This window comes from Arvicanthis niloticus, chromosome 17 (assembly GCF_011762505.2).
Source record: "Arvicanthis niloticus isolate mArvNil1 chromosome 17, mArvNil1.pat.X, whole genome shotgun sequence".
Taxonomy (NCBI): Eukaryota; Metazoa; Chordata; class Mammalia; order Rodentia; family Muridae; genus Arvicanthis; species Arvicanthis niloticus.
In genome coordinates, this window is record NC_047674.1 from 58,964,023 (window position 1) to 58,985,644 (window position 21,622).

At 37.0% G+C, this 21,622-nt stretch overlaps 1 protein-coding gene across 6 annotated transcripts in view; it reads right to left on the reverse strand.

Moving 5' to 3' along the window:
* The window catches only part of Tbc1d5 (TBC1 domain family member 5), a 469,862-nt gene that overhangs the window by 219,715 nt on the left and 228,525 nt on the right, over positions 1-21,622 (reverse strand). For all 6 annotated transcript variants that reach the window (XM_076915391.1, XM_076915393.1, XM_076915394.1 and 3 more), the window contains 4 exons: positions 17,098-17,206; positions 15,620-15,709; positions 15,463-15,537; positions 12,889-12,956 (listed from right to left, as the gene is read on the reverse strand). In XM_076915391.1, coding sequence (XP_076771506.1) covers positions 12,889-12,956; positions 15,463-15,537; positions 15,620-15,709; positions 17,098-17,206 — 342 coding nt within the window. The remainder of the gene's footprint in view (positions 1-12,888; positions 12,957-15,462; positions 15,538-15,619; positions 15,710-17,097; positions 17,207-21,622) is intronic.

A 21,622-nucleotide genomic window follows, 5' to 3' on the forward strand; every position in this document is an offset into this window, starting at 1 on the left:
AAACAGGAGCACAACTGGAAATTTGTATATAATTTTAAATGACAATGAAGAGAGCAACAATACCAACCAATCAGGGCTCCCCAGGGTCTAGACCACTAGCCTGGGAGCACATAGGGAGGGACCCATGACTCCAGCTGTCTATGTAGGGGAGGATGGCCTTGTCAGGCATAGGTGGGAGAGGAGTTCCTTGGTCCCATGAAGGCTGAACACTGAGTGGGGGGGGAGGATTCAAGGGTGGGGAGGTGGGAGTGGCGGGGGGTAGGAGGGGGCACACCCTCATAGAAACAGGAGGAGGGGGAATAGGATAGGAGGTTCCTGGGTGGTGGTGGGGAATGGGGTAATGGGATAACATCTGAAATGTAAATATAATACCCAATAAAAAAAAGATAAGTGTGGAAAATAAGTAAGAAAAGGCAATCTTTATTAGAATCTTCAACTTCTACAACAGGAGGGGGTCATAGTCATTTTTTTAAAAAGTAATTGCTAAGAAAACAAACATACTTACAAATAAATAACTCAATGTAAAGAAAATTTAGCCTATGGAATGAGAGCCTTGGTTGGAGGATGAAGCCGAAGCAAAGCTTGAGTAGAATTTTGTTGTCTTCAACTTGCTTTTAAAGTAAGCTGCATCCCTGACAGAGAAAGTGGGTCCCAGAATGAAAACAGTTAGTTGTTATGCTAACACATCATGGGGAGAAAAATCACCAGCAGTCTAAGTAGAAATGTGAGGGTATGAAATTGCCAGGGTTGATAAGGCCAGGGAAGGTGCACAGTCATCAAAGGTGCAGGACCAGGGAGAGTGCAAAGGCAGAGTGAGCACCTTGACAGGGCAGGTGAGTATTGCACTGTAAAGCAAAGGTTGTCACTTTCACTTCTTTCTGCTTCTGTTAAGCTCTGAGTCACAGACTGAGTGAAGCCTCTATTCTGCTCTTGTGGATCCTCTAAATGTCTTTCCAATAAAACTATAAAAGTTAAAAATCGGGGGGGGGAGACATTTAAAAAGACACGTACACTGTATATACAACTTTGTCAGAAATGGAAATACAGAAAATCAGAAAATTTCAGTTTAAACAAAAGAAAGCATTTTAAAAGGAATTCAAATCCTTCTTCCTGATGACTGACCAAAGTAGCCTCAAGTCCAGATCTGCTTGGATATTCTAAAACACAATGCTGACAGACTATCAAGTAGGCTTCATCTCAGAGATGCAGGCATGCTTTAACATATGTAATTAATAAATAAAATATGCCGTATAAGCAAACAGAAAGAGAAAAAAAAACCACCCTTGGTTGTCTCATTAGAAGTAGAAAAGACCTTTGATAAAATCTAACACAACGTCATGATAATAGTTCTGGTGAAGTTAGGGACACAAGGGACATAGTTAAACATAATAAGGGCAGTTTACAGTAGGTCTATAGCCAACATCAACTTAATGAAGAAAATACAAAGCAATTCCACAAAAATCAGGAACAAGATACGGCTGTCCGTTCTCTCAATAGTTTTTGAAATCTTAACTAGAGCAAAATACAAATGCAGGAGATTAAAGGGATAAAAATTGGAAAGGAAGAAGCCAAAGTATCTGTATTTGTAGATGATATGAAATATATACATATGTGACCCTAAGAAGTCCACTGGAAAGCTAGTACAGTTGATGAGAACTCCAGCAATGGATCTGGATACAAAATTAACTCATAAAAATCAGTAGCCCTCCTATACAAACATAGCAAAGTGGATGATAAAAAAGGAAGGAAACAACACCTTTCACCAAAGCCTCAAATAACATAAAGTATCTTGGGATAACTCTGACCAAGTATGTGAACGATTACTATGATAAAAATTCTAAGACTCTGAAGAAAAAAAAAATGAAGAAGATAACACAGAAGACAGAAAGATCTCCCATGCCCATGGATCAGTAGAATAAATAGAGTAAAGATGGTCATCCTTCCAAAGAGAATCCAAAGAGTCAGTGCAAGCTCCATCAAAATTACAGTACAAAATTTCACAGAGCTTGAAAGGACAATTTTCAGCTTCATATGGAAACAAACAAAAACTCAAGATGGCTAAAACAACCCTGAATAGTTGAATAACTGCTTCTGGTATCCTTAGCACGGATTTCAAATTGTATTTCAGAGTTATATAGTAATAAAAAGGATGGTGCTGGCAGAAAAACATCTACATATCAGTGGAAACCAAAAGACTAGATGTAAGTACATATGACCACGGACAACTGAGTGCCTCTCTCTCTCTCTCTCTCTCTCTCTCTCTCTCTCTCTCTCTCTCTCTCTCTCTCTCTCTCTGTGTGTGTGTGTGTGTGTGTGTGTGTGTGTGTGTGTGTGTGTGAAAAATACACACTGGAAGCAAGGTAGCATCTTCAACAAATGGTGCTGGCCAAACTGGATGTCTGCATATAGAAGAATCCAAATAGATTCATCCTTATAACACTGCACAAAACTCAACTCCAATGAATGAAATACTGAAACATAAAACCAGATACACAGAACCTAATTGAAGAGAAAGTAGGGAATGCCTTGAACTCATTAATAAAGAAAGAAACTTTCTGAATTAGAACAGGCAATAAAATTAACAATTAGTAAATAGGACATCAAGAAACTGAAAATTTCTGCATGACAAATGACATGGCCATTCCAGTACAGCTTCAGCCTATAAAATGGGACAAGATCTTCACCAACTATACCTCTCATAGAGGGCTAACCTTTCCAACTTATGAAGAACTAAAAAAACTAGATATCAAGATAACAAATAATTAAAGAAAATAGGTACAGATCTAAGGGGAGAATTCTAAATGACCAAATACAGTGGTTGAGAAACACTTTTAAAAATGTTCAATATCCTTAGCCATCAAGGAAATGAAACTCAAAACTACTTTGAGATTGCATCTTACACCTGTCAGAATGGCTAAGATCAAATAAACAAGTGACAGCTCGTGATGGCAAGGATGTGGGAAAGGGGGAAGACTTCTCCATTGCTGGAGGAGTGCAAACTGATACAGCTACTGTGAAAACATGCATGGCAGTTCCTCAGGAAGATGGAAAACAATCTTCCTCAAGATCCAGCTATACCACTGTTACTGTTAGACATATACACAAAGGACACTTCATCCTGCCTCAGAGACTCTTGCTCAACCACAGTCATCGCTGCTCTACTTACAAAAGCCCAAAACTGGAAACAACCTAGATGACACCCAATAAAAACATGGATAAAGGAATTATGGTATAATTACATACCAAAGTATTACTCAGTCACAAACAAAATTAAATCATAAAACTCCCAGGTAAATGAATAGAACTAGGGAAAAAATTATCCCAATTAAAGTATTCCAGAACCAAAAAGTCAAAAATGGCATGTATTAACTTTTATATAGCTATTAACTGTTGGGGAATGTTTTGTGCATTGTCCATTCATAAGCTGATTTCTGTACCCAGAGATCTGGTTACAATCTGGACCTTGGTAGACTCAGTATTTTGGAAAGTATTGTTCTCCATCACCTCTGATTGGTTAATGAAGAACTGATCAGCCTATACTTGAGAAGGAGAACAAGATTTAAGGCAAGCTTTCTGATTCTAGTGAGGGGGTCCTGGGTGGACAGAAAAGAGAGTTGGGTTATCATGAGAGGGACTCAGGAGAAAATTGCCATGTGGGAATGAGATGGATAGAGTGGGAGCAGCCAGGGTGAGATCAAGATGGCAGGTAACAGCATGTAGCTAGGAAGTGGACCAGGCCAGCACTGTCAGGGTAGATAGCTCAGGTCTGCCCAGCTATAGCCCAAGGAGCTTCTTAATAAATCTTCCAGGTCTTCATGTCATGATTTCAAGGCAGAGGAGAACTTTTACAATTAACTCTTAAGTCAATGATAACTAAGCTACAAACCTGTAGAACCATAGACATTAGGTACACAGCAAGGGACTAGGGTGGAAAAAAAGATAGCTTTACTTAGGAAAGGGAAATAAAAAAATTATGGATGGATGAGGGCTCTAGAATGGAAAGATCAAGTCAGAAGGGAGAGAGGAGGCAGGGATAAAGGAGGGATACCTAAAATTAGAAGCCAGTTGAATGGTACTATGGACACATAGTACAATAGATGCTTCCTAAGATACATAAATATATGAATTTGATCTGATAATATGGAAATAAGGCCCCAACTAGATTATCTCTTGTCACCAAATAAAGCTTCCAGTACTGGGACTGAGTTATATCTAATTGAATTGTTGGCCAAAGGGGTCCCATGAGAATCCCCAAACAATTCAGACAGTTGCTAAGACTCTAGGTTGCTCTCCACAAACTGACAGCAAGGTCACATTGATGATGCCTGTACAATTTATTGAACATGAAAAAAAAATCTAGCTGGTACCTACACATAACCTTCCTAACTACAATCTAGCAACTTTGGTATAAGAGGGTACTTTGCATACTACCAAAAAAAAAAAACCAAGCCAACCATTAACCTTTTGATCTCCAGTGGTGTCCTGTTTCCAAGACAAGTGTAATGGTGGCACAAAGCTTGTGTGAGTAAATTGATATCTGATTTAACAAAAGGCTCACTCCAGGAGATTATACCCATACCTGAAACTGCTGAAAGACTACGCCAGAGACATAGAATAAAACCAGATGATACTCTTAAAAAAATCACGGCAATAAAATGAACCCTAATGACATTCTGCTATGCTCACAGGTGATGATGATGACCTTGCTCAGCCATCATCAGACTCTTCTTTCTGCAGCAGATGAGAACCTATACAGAGGCCCACAGCCAGGTATTAAGTAGAGAGTAAGCCATATTGGAACATGATACTCTAAATGGGAGGTCTCTATCATATCCCTCCTCTCAGGGCTCAGGAAGCTCTTTGGAAGAGAAGGTGGAAAGAGTGTAAGAGGCAGAGGAGAAGGCAGACATCAAAGTACATACAAACTCATAGGGTCTGAGGCAGCACTCACAGCACGTGCGTGCGTGGGTCTGCACCAGATCCTCTGTGTATGCATTTAGGTTCCAGTTTAGTGTTTTCTGTGATTATCGAGTGTGTGAACAAGTGGGTCTCTGTTCCTTGTGCTTTCTCTTGGGCTCCTTCCCTTCTGCTAATTTTGTTCAAATCCAATGTTTTAGTTTTATTTTATTTATGTTATTGTCTCTTACAGGCCTGTTTTGTTTTCTAATGAGAGACAGAAAGGGAGTGGATCCGGATGGGAGGGAGTCAGGGAGGAACTGGGAGGAGAAGAGGAAGGATAAACCGTGATCAGGATATATTATTAGAGAAAAAAAAAAAAACTACTTGCAATAAAAAAATAGCAATATGGAAAATTACATATTTCTAAGTCATGTACACAATAATAATTATTTTATTTATACCTTAAACGTGAAATGAGGAAGGACTAAGGGCCATTGGACAGAGAAACTGTTCCTTCTATTTCTGAAAGTCTGTCCCCGCCCACCCCATTTACTATTTAAAACACACACACACACACACACACACACACACACACACACACACACATACACACACACACACTGGGTGCCGACGACGCAGAGAGCGGCTTGTGTTGTCATTTTCACTTTCTCGGCTGTGAACAAGTGCATATGTGAAGGCTGGTCGTGCATGCACAAGCATGTACTTTGTCTGCATTAAATAAAATCACAACACGCAGCACACCCCTCATTCCTGTGTGCCTGCAGTCCACCTCGAGGAGACTGAAAATATAAATACAAGCTGCTATTTTGGTGTGATCACATCAATATGGCAGCTTGTATTTTTCCCCCTGTAACATTTTAACACTGGGCAGATTGTCTGCATTAACACACCAAAATCAATTCTGCTTTGAAATTGCTTGTAAAATCTCCCTTTCCCCAGAGGAATTTGCTTTTAATTTAAAAAAAAAAATAGATTCTAAGCAAAGTGTGCAAAATTTTTCAACAGTTAGGACATTTTTGAAGTACTTCTGCAGAAAACAGAGTAAAGGGGAAGGTAGACTTTACATATAAAAGAAAAATAATTAAATAACTTAGTTCTGAGAAATTATGTGGATTGAACTAACATACCAATGGCCTACTTAGTATCAGCATTCCACAATGTAATAGAGAATTACAATTGACTAAACTCATGTAAGTCTTACATATTATAAAAATCATTGATTTCTTAAGAGAAGAGAAAACACTATGAATATTTAGATTAGGGAATGCTTATATATCAGATATGTATTAAACAAAAAGATAATCATATAATCTAGTATATACAAATAACAATTAACTATCTAGATAGTCCTGTTCACAGACACTTCTGACAAGTTAGAAATAGACTACATAGGTCTGTCCAACAAAATAGCTCCTAAGATTTAAATGTCATTAATATACATAAAGACTTAATTTTTAAATTTTATTAAAAATTAACTTAAAATCACAGATAATTAGTTTCTAACAAAGTGACTAGTACATACGTACAGTTTTTAAAATATCTGCAATTATTAATTAGTCCTCAATATAGTAAATTTTTTTTAATAGTAAGGTTATAAAGTTTGTTTGCTTGGCCAATAAAAAAACAAGCTGTGAAGTAAAAATATTCCATTTTTTAAGTGAAAATGACTAACTATATCATGAATATTCACATGGGAAACAGAGACCCAGAAATGTTAACAATTACTGAGAATAAACAGCACCAAAAGTTAAAGGAAATGACCAGCAAATCTTGCAGGCAAACAGAGGAACTCCTAAGTATACCTGAAGTTACAAGGAAAATAGTAACCCAACAAATTGTAATAATCTACTTTAGGAGACAGAATATATCTAAAGAAAAGAGGAGACTATTTGGCAAAAGCATGTAATATGTTAATCTGCAAATGGTGTTATAGATGTTGTGTATTTTTAGAATAAACCTTGACAGACCAAATAACATACTTTTTTGGCATCGAGTATGGAATTGATAACACATCCTGAACTCAAGTTACTTTAAATAATGTTGAAATTTAAAATTGTTAACATCTGAGCTTTTAAATCAAAATGTGGGAAATTTTACTTTTCAGGACAATCTAAACTCTAAATTAGAAATTCTAGAAACTGGACATTCCTTGATTTACTTTGTTTCTATAATAAAAATGGGGCCAGTTAAAACTTCATTATTGTGAGATAAAAAATTACTTTGAAATGAATACAAACCTCTTCAAGTAAAAAAATGTGCCTTTGAAAAGGGTATTAAAATACTTTAGGAGAAAAATATCTAACACTGAATATCCAGATCATATAAATCTAAAACTTAGATTAGAAGGTTGATCCTCAAAGTATTTTATTAAATGTGCATGTGTCCTGTACAATTGAAAACATTAAAAAGTTCAAGGAGGCTAAGCAAAATTGATCGCCAACTATTATTATAGTAACTGGCCTTCTCTTCTGTGTCAACTTAGCAATGTGTTCTGTGAAAAAACAAAAAATAAAAAAACCTAAATCAAAACAAACAAACACAACAAAACAAACAAACAAACAACAACAACAACAACAAAAATGGACTCAGTTCCAGTTCTTTGCTTTTTCAGGGTCTATCGATGAGGTGGAGAGTAGCCAGCCTCACACAAGAGGTGCTGGACACACTGCTCCTCATATGGCACCAATGGAGCTCACTGTAATTTTTGTTTTCCTGCTTTTCCTTTAAGACTTCCACTTCTTGCTAGGTACAAGTCATACTTTTCTTGTAATCTATGGTGCCTGAAACCCTTGGAGTTTAATAAAATTTCATGAATGCATATGAGAGATCGAAACACATGTCAAGATCAAAGTGAAATATCATCTAAAGTTAACAGGAAAAGGCTAAAACATGTAACATGGGCATTTAAAAATGCAAATGTAAAAGCCTGTAAATGTGTCATGGACGAGGTGACAGTCAATGTCATTACCTTAAATGGGAGTGTCAGCGACCCAATACAAGCAATGGAGTAAGCAGAATGTTAGGCACAAACTGTTCTTGGAAGAATGACAGAAAATAACACTGTGAGAGGTGACTAGATGTGTGTTACAGAAGCCAGGCAAATCCGTTTTTCTGTGGCCATCGACAGTCAGAGCATTTAGACTTATAAAGTAGTCAAATTATAAATTTACTTTGAGAAGAGTCATTGGCTGAGCACCCAGAGTGGGCTTCAGTAGAAAGATACAAGTAGAACACTGAGGACAACAGCAGCCCAAGATACAGAGGTTAAAACGCTACATACAGCAGTCATCAGCATAGCTAATGAATATGAGAAACACACAAAGTAGTAACTCCTGATTTGTATTTAAAATATTAAGTGTATATCATCATTCTGCTTACTCCCATGTTAATACTCCATCTTCAGTTGAAGTCACTAACACTCTTTAATTCTGAAGACTCGTAAAGAGTCTTTATTCTACATGTATGCAGAATTACCTTCCAATACCCACTAATTACAAATGGATCACATTCCAAGTTCTTACTGAATTGTAAATATGCCTTGCCTAGGGCTTCTCACCTTTTTAGATTCCATTCTTTAAATAACTTGGTTCTAGTCATCCCTAACTGCATTTTGTTCCTGTCAACACTCACTTTCACTGGAAACTGTTGCATGTTTTTCCCACTGCCAGATCACTCTTCTGCTAGATCCATAAAGGAGTGGGAATGAAGTTTTTTTCACATCTTAGGTCAAATGTTATCTTTTCAGAGATGCCTTCTTTGATCACTACTCTTGAAGCAAACAGAACCTGAGCTTTCTGTACCTACCCACTATTCTGCTTTATTTCTCCAGAGCAATTATCACCCCTAATAACTCTGCCCTTGTTTTATACATGCTCATAGTCTTCTTTCTTTCCAGCACATAAAACATACACCTTGTGATCACAGACGCTCTTATTCACCAGTGTTCTACAATATAGAACACAATGTTTTTAAAAAAGTAACAACTTAAGAAGAACCTCCTGAATTCTACTCTTTTCTTTCTATTGTATTTCTTTTGTATTACTAGTTTTTTATTGATTCAAATGAAAAATGATGGATTCCAGACAGGGCGGAGATAGGGATGGTGGTCCATGCTTTAATCCCAGCACTTGGGAGGTAGAGGCAAGAGAATCATGAAGGTCATCCTTGCCTATGAAGGGAATTTAAAGACAAATAGGGCTGCCCCGGTTTCAAAACAACCAGTCACCACCATCACCAGTGGTGCAAAATAGTCATAACATTCAAGTTATTAAACTTTGGTGATTTTGTAATTTGGTAGCGTTAAAGTCAAACTAGCTAACTTATATTCAAAATTAAGTCTTCTGAAGTTCTTTACTTGCTTTCTAGTTTTAGTTTTGTTTGAGATAGAATCTTGCTACAAAAACCAGTCTGGCCTGAATTTCCCAGAGATCTCCCTGTCTCTGTCTCTGTCTCTACCTCTGCAGTACTGGAATTGAAGAAGTGTGAAATTTTGAATAAAGATGGCATGGTGACTTCCTCTAATGTCTAAGGAGACTTCAAAGAGAGTTAGTGATGGATCATTCCAACTCTCATCTACACTCTGAACTACAGGCTCTCCCAGATACCTACCCTGAATCTTATACTTGCCTTCAAATCCACTAGTAAAAAAAGAAAACAATAACAACAACAAAGACAAAAAAAAATGACAAAAATTAAGTGAATGTGTATTGATATGCATATCTTATATTTTCAGAAAAAAAAAAAAAAACCCTAGCAAACACAAAACCAGAAAAGTTATAAGAACACAATTTTCAAGATCTAACAGTTTCTTACACAGCCATGGAGAAATATTTGAGGTAAATAAGCATAATGATGAACAAGCTATTATTTTGGTTGCTTATAACAATACATACATACTCCTCAGTCATTTAATATTTCTTTGGCAACTAATGGTTTCTGAAAGCATTTTCATGCCAGTGCCATGATAAGATACCTCTGTTCCATTTAATATTTACATAAAGAGGAATTTCAGTTCTTCTTATAAGATGTAATAGATATGATAATTTTAAAATCAAATACCACTACTATTTGGCTATTAATATGTAATTCTATGTTTCACTACCATGAGGCCTGTTTTACTGACATTGATTAGCCAGATTCTTAAAAGTCAATGAGGAAATACCTTTACTTTTTAAAAAACACTATTTTTATATGTGCCTCATATGTGTTATATACAAAGGTGCTTTTGTTTCTCAAAACTGGCACTACTCAGATACCATTTAGAATAGCCTTTTTGGAAAAAAAAATACTAAATGAGTCCTCAACTAACTGGAAGAAACAACCAAAATGACTCCAAGGCCATGGTAGCTACAGTTCAGATGATCTCTCAACTCTTGATTCTCTTGAATTATTGTAGTTTTTAAGCAGAAATCTTCATCTGCTGAATACTGTCGAGTGATTCAGTAGTAGTCCGTGCCATCTGATTCTTTGGCAATTTGGGACATAAAAGAAGTACTTGGACATCAGAAAGCTAGAGGCCCTGATGCTGTTACAGACAGAACTACAGTGAAACATGCTGGAGAAATTGCAGAAGGTTTAGTCTTTCTAATGCACTGTCTCCTGGCTTCATAGTAACTGCAGATAGATGAATTAACTTTACTAACACTTTTATAACAGCATAAACACAAGACCATCTTAATCACCAGTTGGTCTGCAGGTTGAGCATTCCTAAGTTCAAAATCTGAAATCCAAAATTTTGAGGGTAATGAAAAATACTCAAAAAGTTTTGAATTCTGGAACATTTAGGATTCGGAATCTTTAGCAAGTGGTAATCAACCGTAAGTGACTAACCCATGAAATGCAGAGAGGTAACTACTACCGTCCCCACTGACAGAAGGGGGCATGGAGATAAAGGATGCTGAAGGTAGTCTGCCATAGTTTGAATATGTATTACCAAAAAATGTCCACAAGATCTCTAGGGCAAATCCTATGTATTTCCCAAGAGATGATGCAGAAAGATGAGGTCTGATTTGTAAAAGTGATAGGACACTTACTATGCAACAAGAGGTGGCCATGTCATATGTAAGTGCTGAGTCCACTAATAGAAGAGCTACTTTTTATACACCCTAATAGCATCCAGAGAAAAGCAAGAATAACAAAGGTAAATGAAAGATAGTAGGGTACAGAGTAGTTTGGTTAGAAGGTGGTGCAAATGTATATACAAAGATAAGTTGTCCAACTATTACCAATACAAATGATCACACAATATTGCCTGCCCTTTGAGAATCATGTGAAGTATCAGAAACTGGTTAACATTCTCTGGTTGATAGAGAGTTTATTTTGAGTAGGTTGAAATCTTCACTTTAAAAAAAAATCTTGGAAAAAAAATTCCTGGTAAATACTATTCTAAACCCACGTGCATAATAACACGTAAGTCATGAAAACATCAAAACTCTTCTGCAAAGTACATGTGACTTCCTCCATAAAGATGGGTCCTATAGCTTAAGGGCCTAGGACATGGTGTTCTCTCTGACTAACATAATGTCAGCAGGCTATAATGTACATGTGACATCTGCCCTAAGGATAGGTTCTACTGACTAAGAAATGAATGTAATGAAAAAGGTCTAGGGAAAGGGAGCTTGGGATAAACATTCTGGGGTATTTGAGTGAGGCCCCTACAGATAGCAAAGTCCACCCTGTTATTAACAATATCTACTCCGGTCCTTCTGGGTAGAAAACAGGTATACATTTCCACCACTTGGTAGACAATCCTGCATTTCTCCAGACGATACTGTTTTCTACAGTGCTTATCTGTGAGTAGTCAATCCTTCTACAAAAGTATATATTGGGCTCTTTTAATATACATATGATTCAGGGGATAGAGAGATGACTTAGTGATTAAGAGTCCTGGCACACAAGAATTAATAACAATAGTCTTTGGCATCCAACACCCTCTTCTGTTGTACATGCAGAAGACAGCTCATATATATATATATATGTACATACATACATACATACATACGTGTGTGTGTATGTGTGTGTGTATGTGTGTGAAGAAGCTTGATGGATTTTTATACACATGGGTTTGATATAGATGTTACCATGCACCTTTTTTTCTCCAAAATTGTACTGGACCTATATATCTAATATAAACTGGCCTGGTGTCAGACTCTAGAAGTTTGACACTGCACTGACTATAACTACATTGTGCTGAAACAAGTTTCTTTCTTGCCTCATGAGGTTTGTTTCTCTGCCACTAGTCACCCTCTGTATCTGGTACCAAACAGGAGGTTCTGTCCTTAAAGAAGGCAAGAAAAGTTCTCTTTAAATAGCAATTAAAGAGTTCAGAAAACTCTGGTCTCTTGCCCCAGGGTTACTGATGGTGAGAAAGTGAAATTAGCATGGGAGCTTCTCAGTCCTCTGAGACAAAGCATTTTCTAGTACAGATGAATGGTTCTGTCCAAGTATGCTTTTGTGCACTTTCTAAACATGAGACATTGTGAGGAAACTCCAAGTAAATAAGACAAGAGTCTTGTAATCTCTATTCTTCCAAAACATGGACTACTCTTAGAATGTGCTTTGTGCCCCTCCAAGTTGTTAATAGGTTTGGGTTTTATTTTAGTTTACCATCATCTTATCCATTGTTATTCAGAATATCTAGAATGTTTCCAAGCACAAGGTGTCCTTTGACAGTATACAGCCTAAATTCATGTGACCTTGGTCTGAGACTATCCATAACTTGAACTAAAGAGAACTTTGCTCACATGGCATTGCCTACCCCTCAGAATATCCTCAGAATATAAACTGATACCCTGAATAAAACTGGCTATTCCATGACAGAATGAAAACTTATTTCACAAGTATGTCTTTGCATCAAAGCATGTGGAATACTGCAGTCACCTAAGAATCCTCAGTGGGTCTTACATGCTGTTAGAATTACAAAGAAGTAACACTATTTTGAATTAGTGAACAAAACATTGCTCTACATACGTTCTTTTGACATCTTGCTCAATCATTGACCGTAGTTCTTTATCCTGAAAGAACTTGTTCCAAAGACTCTGGAAAAAAAAAAAATGAGAACAACCTAATTAGAATAATCTCACACTGCTTGACTTTTATGACTTCAATTTAATAATTTAAATGATTGGATTTATTCTTCTCTATGCTGTCATTTTAGATTTCTTAGATAGGATCCTGAGACAGAAATAATTTTTATTAAAATCTAGTCTAATTCAAAAGTATCCATTTTTCTTAAATCCCTTCCTGTGTGCATGTGTAAAGTTTCCATCACTTCAACAGGATGAAGGCACTTCCACTGCACTTTTTGATTCTCAGAGGCATGCATGCATATGAGTGTTCAAAATGGAAACTCATAGGGGAAGCCTAAAAATTACTTAAGAACAGGGTAAGGTGGCACACACATTTAATCCCCTCAGTCTGAAGGTAGAGGAAGGCAGATCTCTTTAAGTATGAGGTCAACCTGGTTTACATAGTAAGTTTCAGTCCAGACAAGGCCATATAGTAGGACTTGGTCTGAGCAAAACAAAGGAACAAAACCACCATCCAAAAATTACTTAACATTTTATGGTGCTAAGGAAAAGCTTATGCTTCAGAAAAAAATTGTTAACATACCTATGAAGTGAGAAAAAATTATTCAGCTAAATGCACAGGTATAGAGCAGTAACAAGTGAGTGAGTTGTATAGTCCCTGTTAAGGAATAACTGTCCCTAAACTTCCCTGGAATGTGATCTTCAGAACCATTACAGGTAGTGAGTGCTAACTTCCTTCCAAAATCAGTCCTGCCAAGTGGAACTTCTTCTTCTTCTTCTTTTTTTTAATCCTCACATTTTTATTGATCTCTTATGCAACTAACATTCTTTTCTTTTCTTCCCGCCCCCCACCCCCCCACCCCTTTGGTTTTTCAAGACAGGGTTTCTCTGTGTAGCCCTGGCTGTGCTGGAACTCACTCTGCAGACCAGGCTGGCCTCGAAGCCAGAAATCCGCCTGCCTCTGCTTCCTAAGTGCTGGGATTAAAGGCGTGCGCCACCACTCCCAGGCTAAGTAGAACTTCTAAGGTGGTCCTTAGAACCTCCCTTTCTACTGCAACCTTGATGTAGGAGTGTTCTTCTAATCTGCGCGCTCTTCAACCATAGAGTTAGTTCTTAAGAGACCCCTTGCTCTTCCTGCTAGTGCCATTCCTTATATAAAACACACACACACACACACACACACACACACACACACACACCCCTCAGGAATTTGAACCCATGTGGTCAGGCTTGAAAGGCAAGTACCTAAAAGTTTAATTTTGAGGATAGAAAATTAATCTTAGACTATGTACACAAACCTATAATTAGAAGTTAGTTATTTAGACTGAAAGCCAGGGACAAATAGACAATCCATTTATTTCCCTATATTCCAATGGATTAATGCTTTCAATTAAATTAGCCAAATTCTGGAAATATTTCCACCAAGGAAAACAGAGTCCAAGAAAACAGGTAGCCAGTTTATACTGAAACCCAGCTCATATTAATGTAAATACTTTCAAAGTCAACTTGACTATATAAATTTACAAAAACAATGAAACGTATTTTGGAAGGCAACAGCCAATCTAAAACATTATTCACTTTTAAAAAATAGAGCATTCCTATATTTAAAAAGCAAGAAATAATTTATAGCACAGTGGATGACTCAAAGAGAAATTACTATGGTGTAGATTCTCATAGTCCCCAAAGACCCCTGTGTTAAAGGCTTGGTGGTTTAGCATTATTGGGAGGTGGTAAAGCCTTTAGGGGCTGGTCCCACAGCTGCTCTATCTTGGCAGATAAGATGCAAGCATGAACCTGAGTTTGAATCCTCAGCATCCACACACAAAAGCTGAGTGTGGCCTTCTGTGGCCATAACTCTAGCACTGGGGAGCAGAGACAAGGGGACCCTTGTCAGCTAGTCTAGCTAAAAGCAAGCTTCAGCTTCAAAGAGACATAGTGTCAAGGGGGATAAGGCAAAGAATGATAAAGCAGGATACAATGCCCACCTCTGGCCTCTACCTGTATGCATATGTGCATGTCCTACACACACACACACACACACACGTATGTACAAATGCACCAGGATTTAGATAGTTCAGTGTTTTGAAATGAAAACACTGATCATGAAATATGCTGTCTGCATAGGATTTTTCATATAAGGCACTTTTTACCCTATACAAATGACAGAAGTCATTAAAGCAGTTTTCAGAATGAAAAAATGGATGGAACATGACTACAGAAGGGGACTGGAGAGATGACTCAGCAGTTAAGAACCCCAGCTGCTCTTGCAGAGGATTTGGTATGGTTGCATGCACCCACAGGATGGCTATCTACAGATAACCATCTACAACTTGAGTTCCAGGGAATCTTCAGGCTCTTATGGCTTCCACAGGTACCAGGCACATACACGGTACATATGAGACATATATGTAGACTACACACACACATACACACACACACACACACACACACACACACACTAATGAGATGATTTAAAAACAGGCAAACAAACAAAAATAATAAAAAGGAACTTTACTCCTTCATCTTGTGAAAGGGGATTGTTGATCATCAGATCCTGTTGGCCAACAACTTTCCTTGGATTAGTGATGTGCTGATAAAGAAAGATACAGTATGATTAGAGGCTAGTGAACTTTAAGCATATGCAAATAATTTCAGTAGTTACATTTACTTACTATTTCTTTAATATTGCTATACCAGGCTCTGAGTTCTTTAATTCTACTTATCCACTGACTTTTATCTTGAGGAAGAACACAAAGAAAGAGCTGTTGGGGAAAAAAAGAAGAAAACTTTGTATAAAAAAATCTGTTAAGTATGAACCTGTTTGAAAATGTAAAGAAACACCTAATTTATGACATGTTCCATTCAATATACTCATTTAAACTTTAGATAATATGTTCCTAGAATTCAAAGCCAAGTAAGCAAAGGTAAAAGCAGGAATTAAAAACTTAAAACTACAAATAGATTTAAGCCTTTTGAAGACTTATTCTAAACAAAGAGAAAAACTCATGGACTTTCAGGTCTGACTACCTAGGAACACTAGAAAGTCACTGCATGCAACAGCTGGTGAGCAACTCCTACCTTTAATGTTTTGCTTTAAGAATGCAGAGACCAAGAATGGAAGACCAAGCAATCTGAGGACTGAGGGCATAGTCAAAGAAGTGGAGCCATTCCTTTTACAGCAGAGAACGTAATTTACAACTGGCAATCAGCTTATGAAAACAAGCATTCTTAAAATGACAAATTTGATTCAATTTAGTTTAATAAAATGAATCTAAACTTTGGCTTATTTTTACTAAAAGGAACATACTTAAAATTAAACAACAGAGAATGAGGGTGGAGCACAAATATTTGAATACAATTTTCTAGCAGCATGTCTGCCTGCTTGCCTGCCTGCCTCTAAAATGAGAAAAGTATATTTTCATTATTAAATCTAAATTATTAAATCCAGAACTATATAATAAATCATGTATTTCTAACATTGTTTTGATTTGTACAAACTCTATAGGCTTAATTTATGCAGATTGCCTTAAAGACACTGATAAAGGTCATTTAAAAAATAAGTCCACACCCAAATTCACTCATTTTAGAGAAGAAAAAGGGCTAATTTTTCAAAGCAATTAAAATGATAACTGCAGATCGTCAATTCCCAGTTTTGGTGACCAATGACCCTTTCTCTCTGAAGGAGAATGACCCAATTTCCTTCTCCTCTCCTGCTTCCCTTTATTTTCTATCTCCAACAAAAGACTGGGAGGTCTTCCCATGTGCGCCTTAGGCAGACACAGGAATGACTGAGTGGCAGAGGCTCCTGCAACAGGAACCTCAAGCTTACTTTCCGTTTATCCTGCCCAACATCAAGAAAATCGGAAAATCCCACTTCCGGGTACTTTTAAAGTGAAGCTCTGAAATGTTCACCATTAAGAGAGATGAAAAGAGTGACTTCAGAGCATTCATTTGCTAGCACCACTTGCCCAGATGGCTTGACATTATTAGTAAATGTCTTCTGAAAGAGAAACATGAACATGAACGGCTAAAAAGTTGGAGAGAAATATCCTGAAAATTCAGTGATTCCATTGTGGGTAATCTTCCAGGGCATCAGGTAATATGTTGATATATTGCAACCACAAACTGTAAATAAATATTTTCTTCTTACCTTCCAGCAAATGCTGCGGAACCTGCTGCTTCTCAGCTGCCCATTAATCCCCTTCTGTCTTACTGTTGCCAAGTAATTGTTGTTTACAAATAGTTCTTCCCATTCTTTCCTGTAGGAAAGGACCAGATCAAGGGTGTCCTTTTGTTAAAATCCTTGTACTACAAGAAGAGTGCTACGGGAAACTAATTTTAAATAGCCTAAGAAATTTAATTTTTAAAATGTACGTATTTACTGGTGTTCTGTATCTGAACAAATGGCTGTCTTCTTGGACACAGTTCTTCTGTAGATTTAATGAATATGCAGATCGCTGTAATTATCCTAGCTTTGAATTTTGCAATGTCTATGGAGGCTATTCCATTTCCTGTAAAACACTGGCAGTGTAGTTCAGTGAATGTATAAGAAAAATAAGTTTTAATAAGAATATATGACACATTTGTGTGTTAACAAAAATATGTGTTTCAAAATTATATAACAAAGAAGTAGCCTGATAGTTATACTGACTTCTCACATGAAATAACTGAATAATCCTGTTTTATTTCATGCTAGGCTAGACAGTTAAATGTAAAAGAACAATACCCTTTTAAACTATGAATGTTCTTTCCTACTGAAATGCCGACAACTTCTTTCTACATGGTCAGTGTGAAGATGTTAACAGGTACATGGAAATTTCAAGAAAACATCAGAAAATGTAAAAGCCTCAGTGTAAAAAAAACTGTTACAGGCAAGCCTGAATTTTTTTGCAGTACCTATAGCTGAGTAGATAAACAACTGAAATGTGCCTTCCAGGCATGCAGGCACCAGGGGCCCAACACCTGTGCCTCATTAATATACAACTAAATCTGCTCAACTGGGAAACAATTGGAAATTAATTGTCCCAAACCATTTACTGAGGTTGACTAGAGGAATCAGACTCACATCCCCACCATCTTGCAACCAAACTAAACATTAAGAATCATTTGTCAATAGTTGAGGCTACTGGGCTTCATGAAATTACCCCCAAAATTCCATAATACTACAATAAAATTGGCATGAGATGTAAAATTCATTATCAAAGCCAAAACCTCAGAAACAACTCTGAAGAAAGATATCCTAAAGGAGAAAGCTACTGAAACCTCAGAACACAAGGCTGTCATTGGCCAGATTTCATGCATGTTGAGAAAAATCATAATATCTGTCTTGAGAAACTGTTATAAGCACTGGGGACATAGTTCAGGGGCACAGGCCTTTCAGTCTCCAGTCCAGGGCAAAATTATTTTTAAAAGTAGCATGATGGCACTGAACTCACAAACTTACAGATAGCTGTGGCTATCTACACATGCCCTGCCCAAGAGCAATCAAGTCTGTTATCAACTCCAACATGCAGTGGGGAGGGGCTCCTGAGGTGACCAAATCTGGTTCTGGAGCTTTGCAGTTGATGGCTGCCTACAGAGAACAGTGATAGCTACTCTTGGTTGTCAACCTGACTACATCTGGAATTAAATAAAACTGCCAAATACAGGGCATACCTGTGAGGGATTTTTGCTTATTTAAAGTGGTAAGATCAACTTCTAATCCAGATCTCTGAGTTGAGAATACTTCAATCTGGATGTTGGAGGCACACCTTTAATCCAGATCTTTTGAGGTGGGAAGATCTATCTCTAATCTGGCTACTACACCTTCTGCTGAAAGCCTATATAAAAGCATGGAAGAAGGTAGGTTTTTCTCTTTGCCTGTTTTGAGCTCGCCTCCCTAGAAAGCCCATTCCTTCCCCTGACATTAGAGCCTACTTTGTGATTCTGGCATATACTGAAGACCAGCTGAGACATCCAACCCCATTGACTGAACAACTACTGGATATTGGACCATCCATTTATAGGCAGGCATTGTTGGAGTCGTTGAACCTAAGTTTTAAGTCATTCTGATAAATTTATTCTGTAAGTTTCATTCTATAAGTTCTGTTATTCTAGAGAACCTTGACTGATACAAGGAGTCATTTTTCTTTAGTCATGTAGCCACTGGTAGACTACCCATGCCCCAATGCATGAATTCAGGCCCATACATGTTTGTCTTAGTGGATTAAATATAAAATAAGTGTTTTTTCAGCTCCAAAGAGTTCCACATGTATACCCATATTGTGTTTTTATGAAGTACTTAGCAACCAATATTAAAAGATTAGACAAGGACGCACATTAGAGGCATATATCGCCACTTGTGGCCTGTCAACAAAAAGAACAGACTTTGAGTCCCAAATTAAACTTAATATGTAAAGAACAAAACAAAAAGAAATACTTTTATGACCTGAAAACATCAGAAATTCTGGATAGGGAAAAGAAGTATGAATTAGTGACTTCCAGTCTCTTCCAAAATGAGTTCCTATTCAGAGGGATGAAGATGCTCCAGAAGGTTAAGTATTGCTAGTAGCTGGACTGCCATCCTATCCTGTCAAGGAAAGCAAGGTCAAGTTATGTGCTTCCTAAATAATGAAACACAATTATGAGTCACCATGAATAATGTCCTGTACCTTGACTGCAGGCTGGTACAGAGAAAGGGAGTCTGACACAAATGAATGAGAAACATCACTGAAACTTACAATCATTTAAGCTTATTCATATGTGTAGTTCTAACTAAGGTGTAACATTTCAAATTGATGAAAGCTCTAACAACAAAGGCACATGAAGACCCTAAGATAAACTACTGTCTCTTCTATGGATTAGTATTTGACCAATAAACTGCAATATAAAGTAAATGAAGTATTTACTAAGTGCTTAGAAATCATAGAGCTACACTGAGGTGTGAAGTTAGGGGAGTGAACGGATGAATTTTTAAGCTAATGATGGCAAGCTTAACAAAGTTCTCGAGTAGAAAAAATGGTTTTATTATAATTAAAACTTCGAATATAAATAATTAAAATCATAGCTACTGAAGTTTTTGTCACAAGAATAGATCTATCTGAATTTAAACAGACTACCAAGGAGCTGAATGAAATTTTGTTTTGTTTAATGAGCATAAATATAAGTGATAGAACTGATTCTGAACTTAAGATAAAATAAGAAATAAGAAAGACTTGACGGTAGGGTTTTTTTTTTTTTTTTTTAGTTTATTTAGCAAAAATAAAGGAAAAGTAGTTAGGAAATTATCTTATACTATATTTTAGATAGACAGATATATGTGCACACAAGTACACATAGAGGGTAGCAGGAAATCTGAGCTGCCAAAACCTGAGAATAACACCACCAAATGCTAACATGCTAACTGTAAGATTTTAGGCAAAATACTTGTAGTCCCTATAGGAACCAGTCTCTTTGGTTGTGTGTCTTTAACTCCTCTTTTCAAACAAAGAAACAAATAGTTAGAAAAATAAAACTGCTCATAAGAGAAAAAAAAAAGTTTCTTACTTTTTAAAAGATTTCATATGAGTAATGTATTAACATGATTTCCCCACTCCCTGTCTTCTCTCCACCCCTCCCACATAACACCAAATAATTGAAATTAATGGGTTTCTTTTTATTAATATTAGCTGTTTTATAAACACACAAACTAATACAGAAATAGATCTTAGGAAGTCCCTTTAGTTAGTATTGCTCAAATAAATGTTTATAAGGCTTACGATACTGGATAACCAGTTAGATGGGCTCATCCTCAGGGAAGACATACTTTTCCTCCCTTGGCAGTCACTAATTGCTCTTCACCTAAGGAGTGGGGCTTTGTGTGAGTGAAATCCTTCATCCAGCAAGGCTTAGCAACTAATGGTGTCACTGTTTGGTGTTATTCACAATATTGTGTCATCAAAAGTTCATGGGTGAAGCTTCCCTGTTGTGTATAGAAGACACAACCTTTCAGCTGACGTCCTGGTCCTCTGGCTCTTACAATCTTTAGATCCTTTTTTCTATGATGTTCCCTGAGCCTTGGGTGCAGAGATCTAGACTTTAAGCACTCCTTTTAAAAACGCATTAGTGCCACCAAGTGGCAAGGACTCTACCACTGCAGACACCAGGGCCCTGAAAACAATTAGTCAGTAGATGCTGATAATGGATTAGCAGTGGAGGCCTTGGAATTCACATGATAAAGTGGTGCTAAGAACTTGTGGGTGAGTAAAACTGGCCAAGTCTGTAGAAATCGTTCCTCAAAAAACCCAAACCAACAAACTATAACAGTTGTTGTTTGCAGCAATTGATGACTTTTCTTTAATAAGACTGAATTCCATAGTTAATCTCCTACAATGGCTTGTTTTTCTTGATTTTTGTTTTTGACATGGAAATCGTTCTGTTTTCTTTGAACAGAGAATTTCCCTGTGTAGCCCTGGCTACCTGAATCAGACAGGCCTTAAACTTAACCGAGCTCCACTTGCCTCTACCTCATGAGTACTGAGATTAAGAGTGTATGTCACAACATCTAATCTACGAAATTACTCTGAATACTCAATAAATGAATATAGAGCGATTATAAAGTTATCAACCATTTCCAATTATATAATATATTTCCTAATATTTATAAACAATTGATATAAAACCTTTTTCAATTTTTCATGTTTCACAATATGTATTTT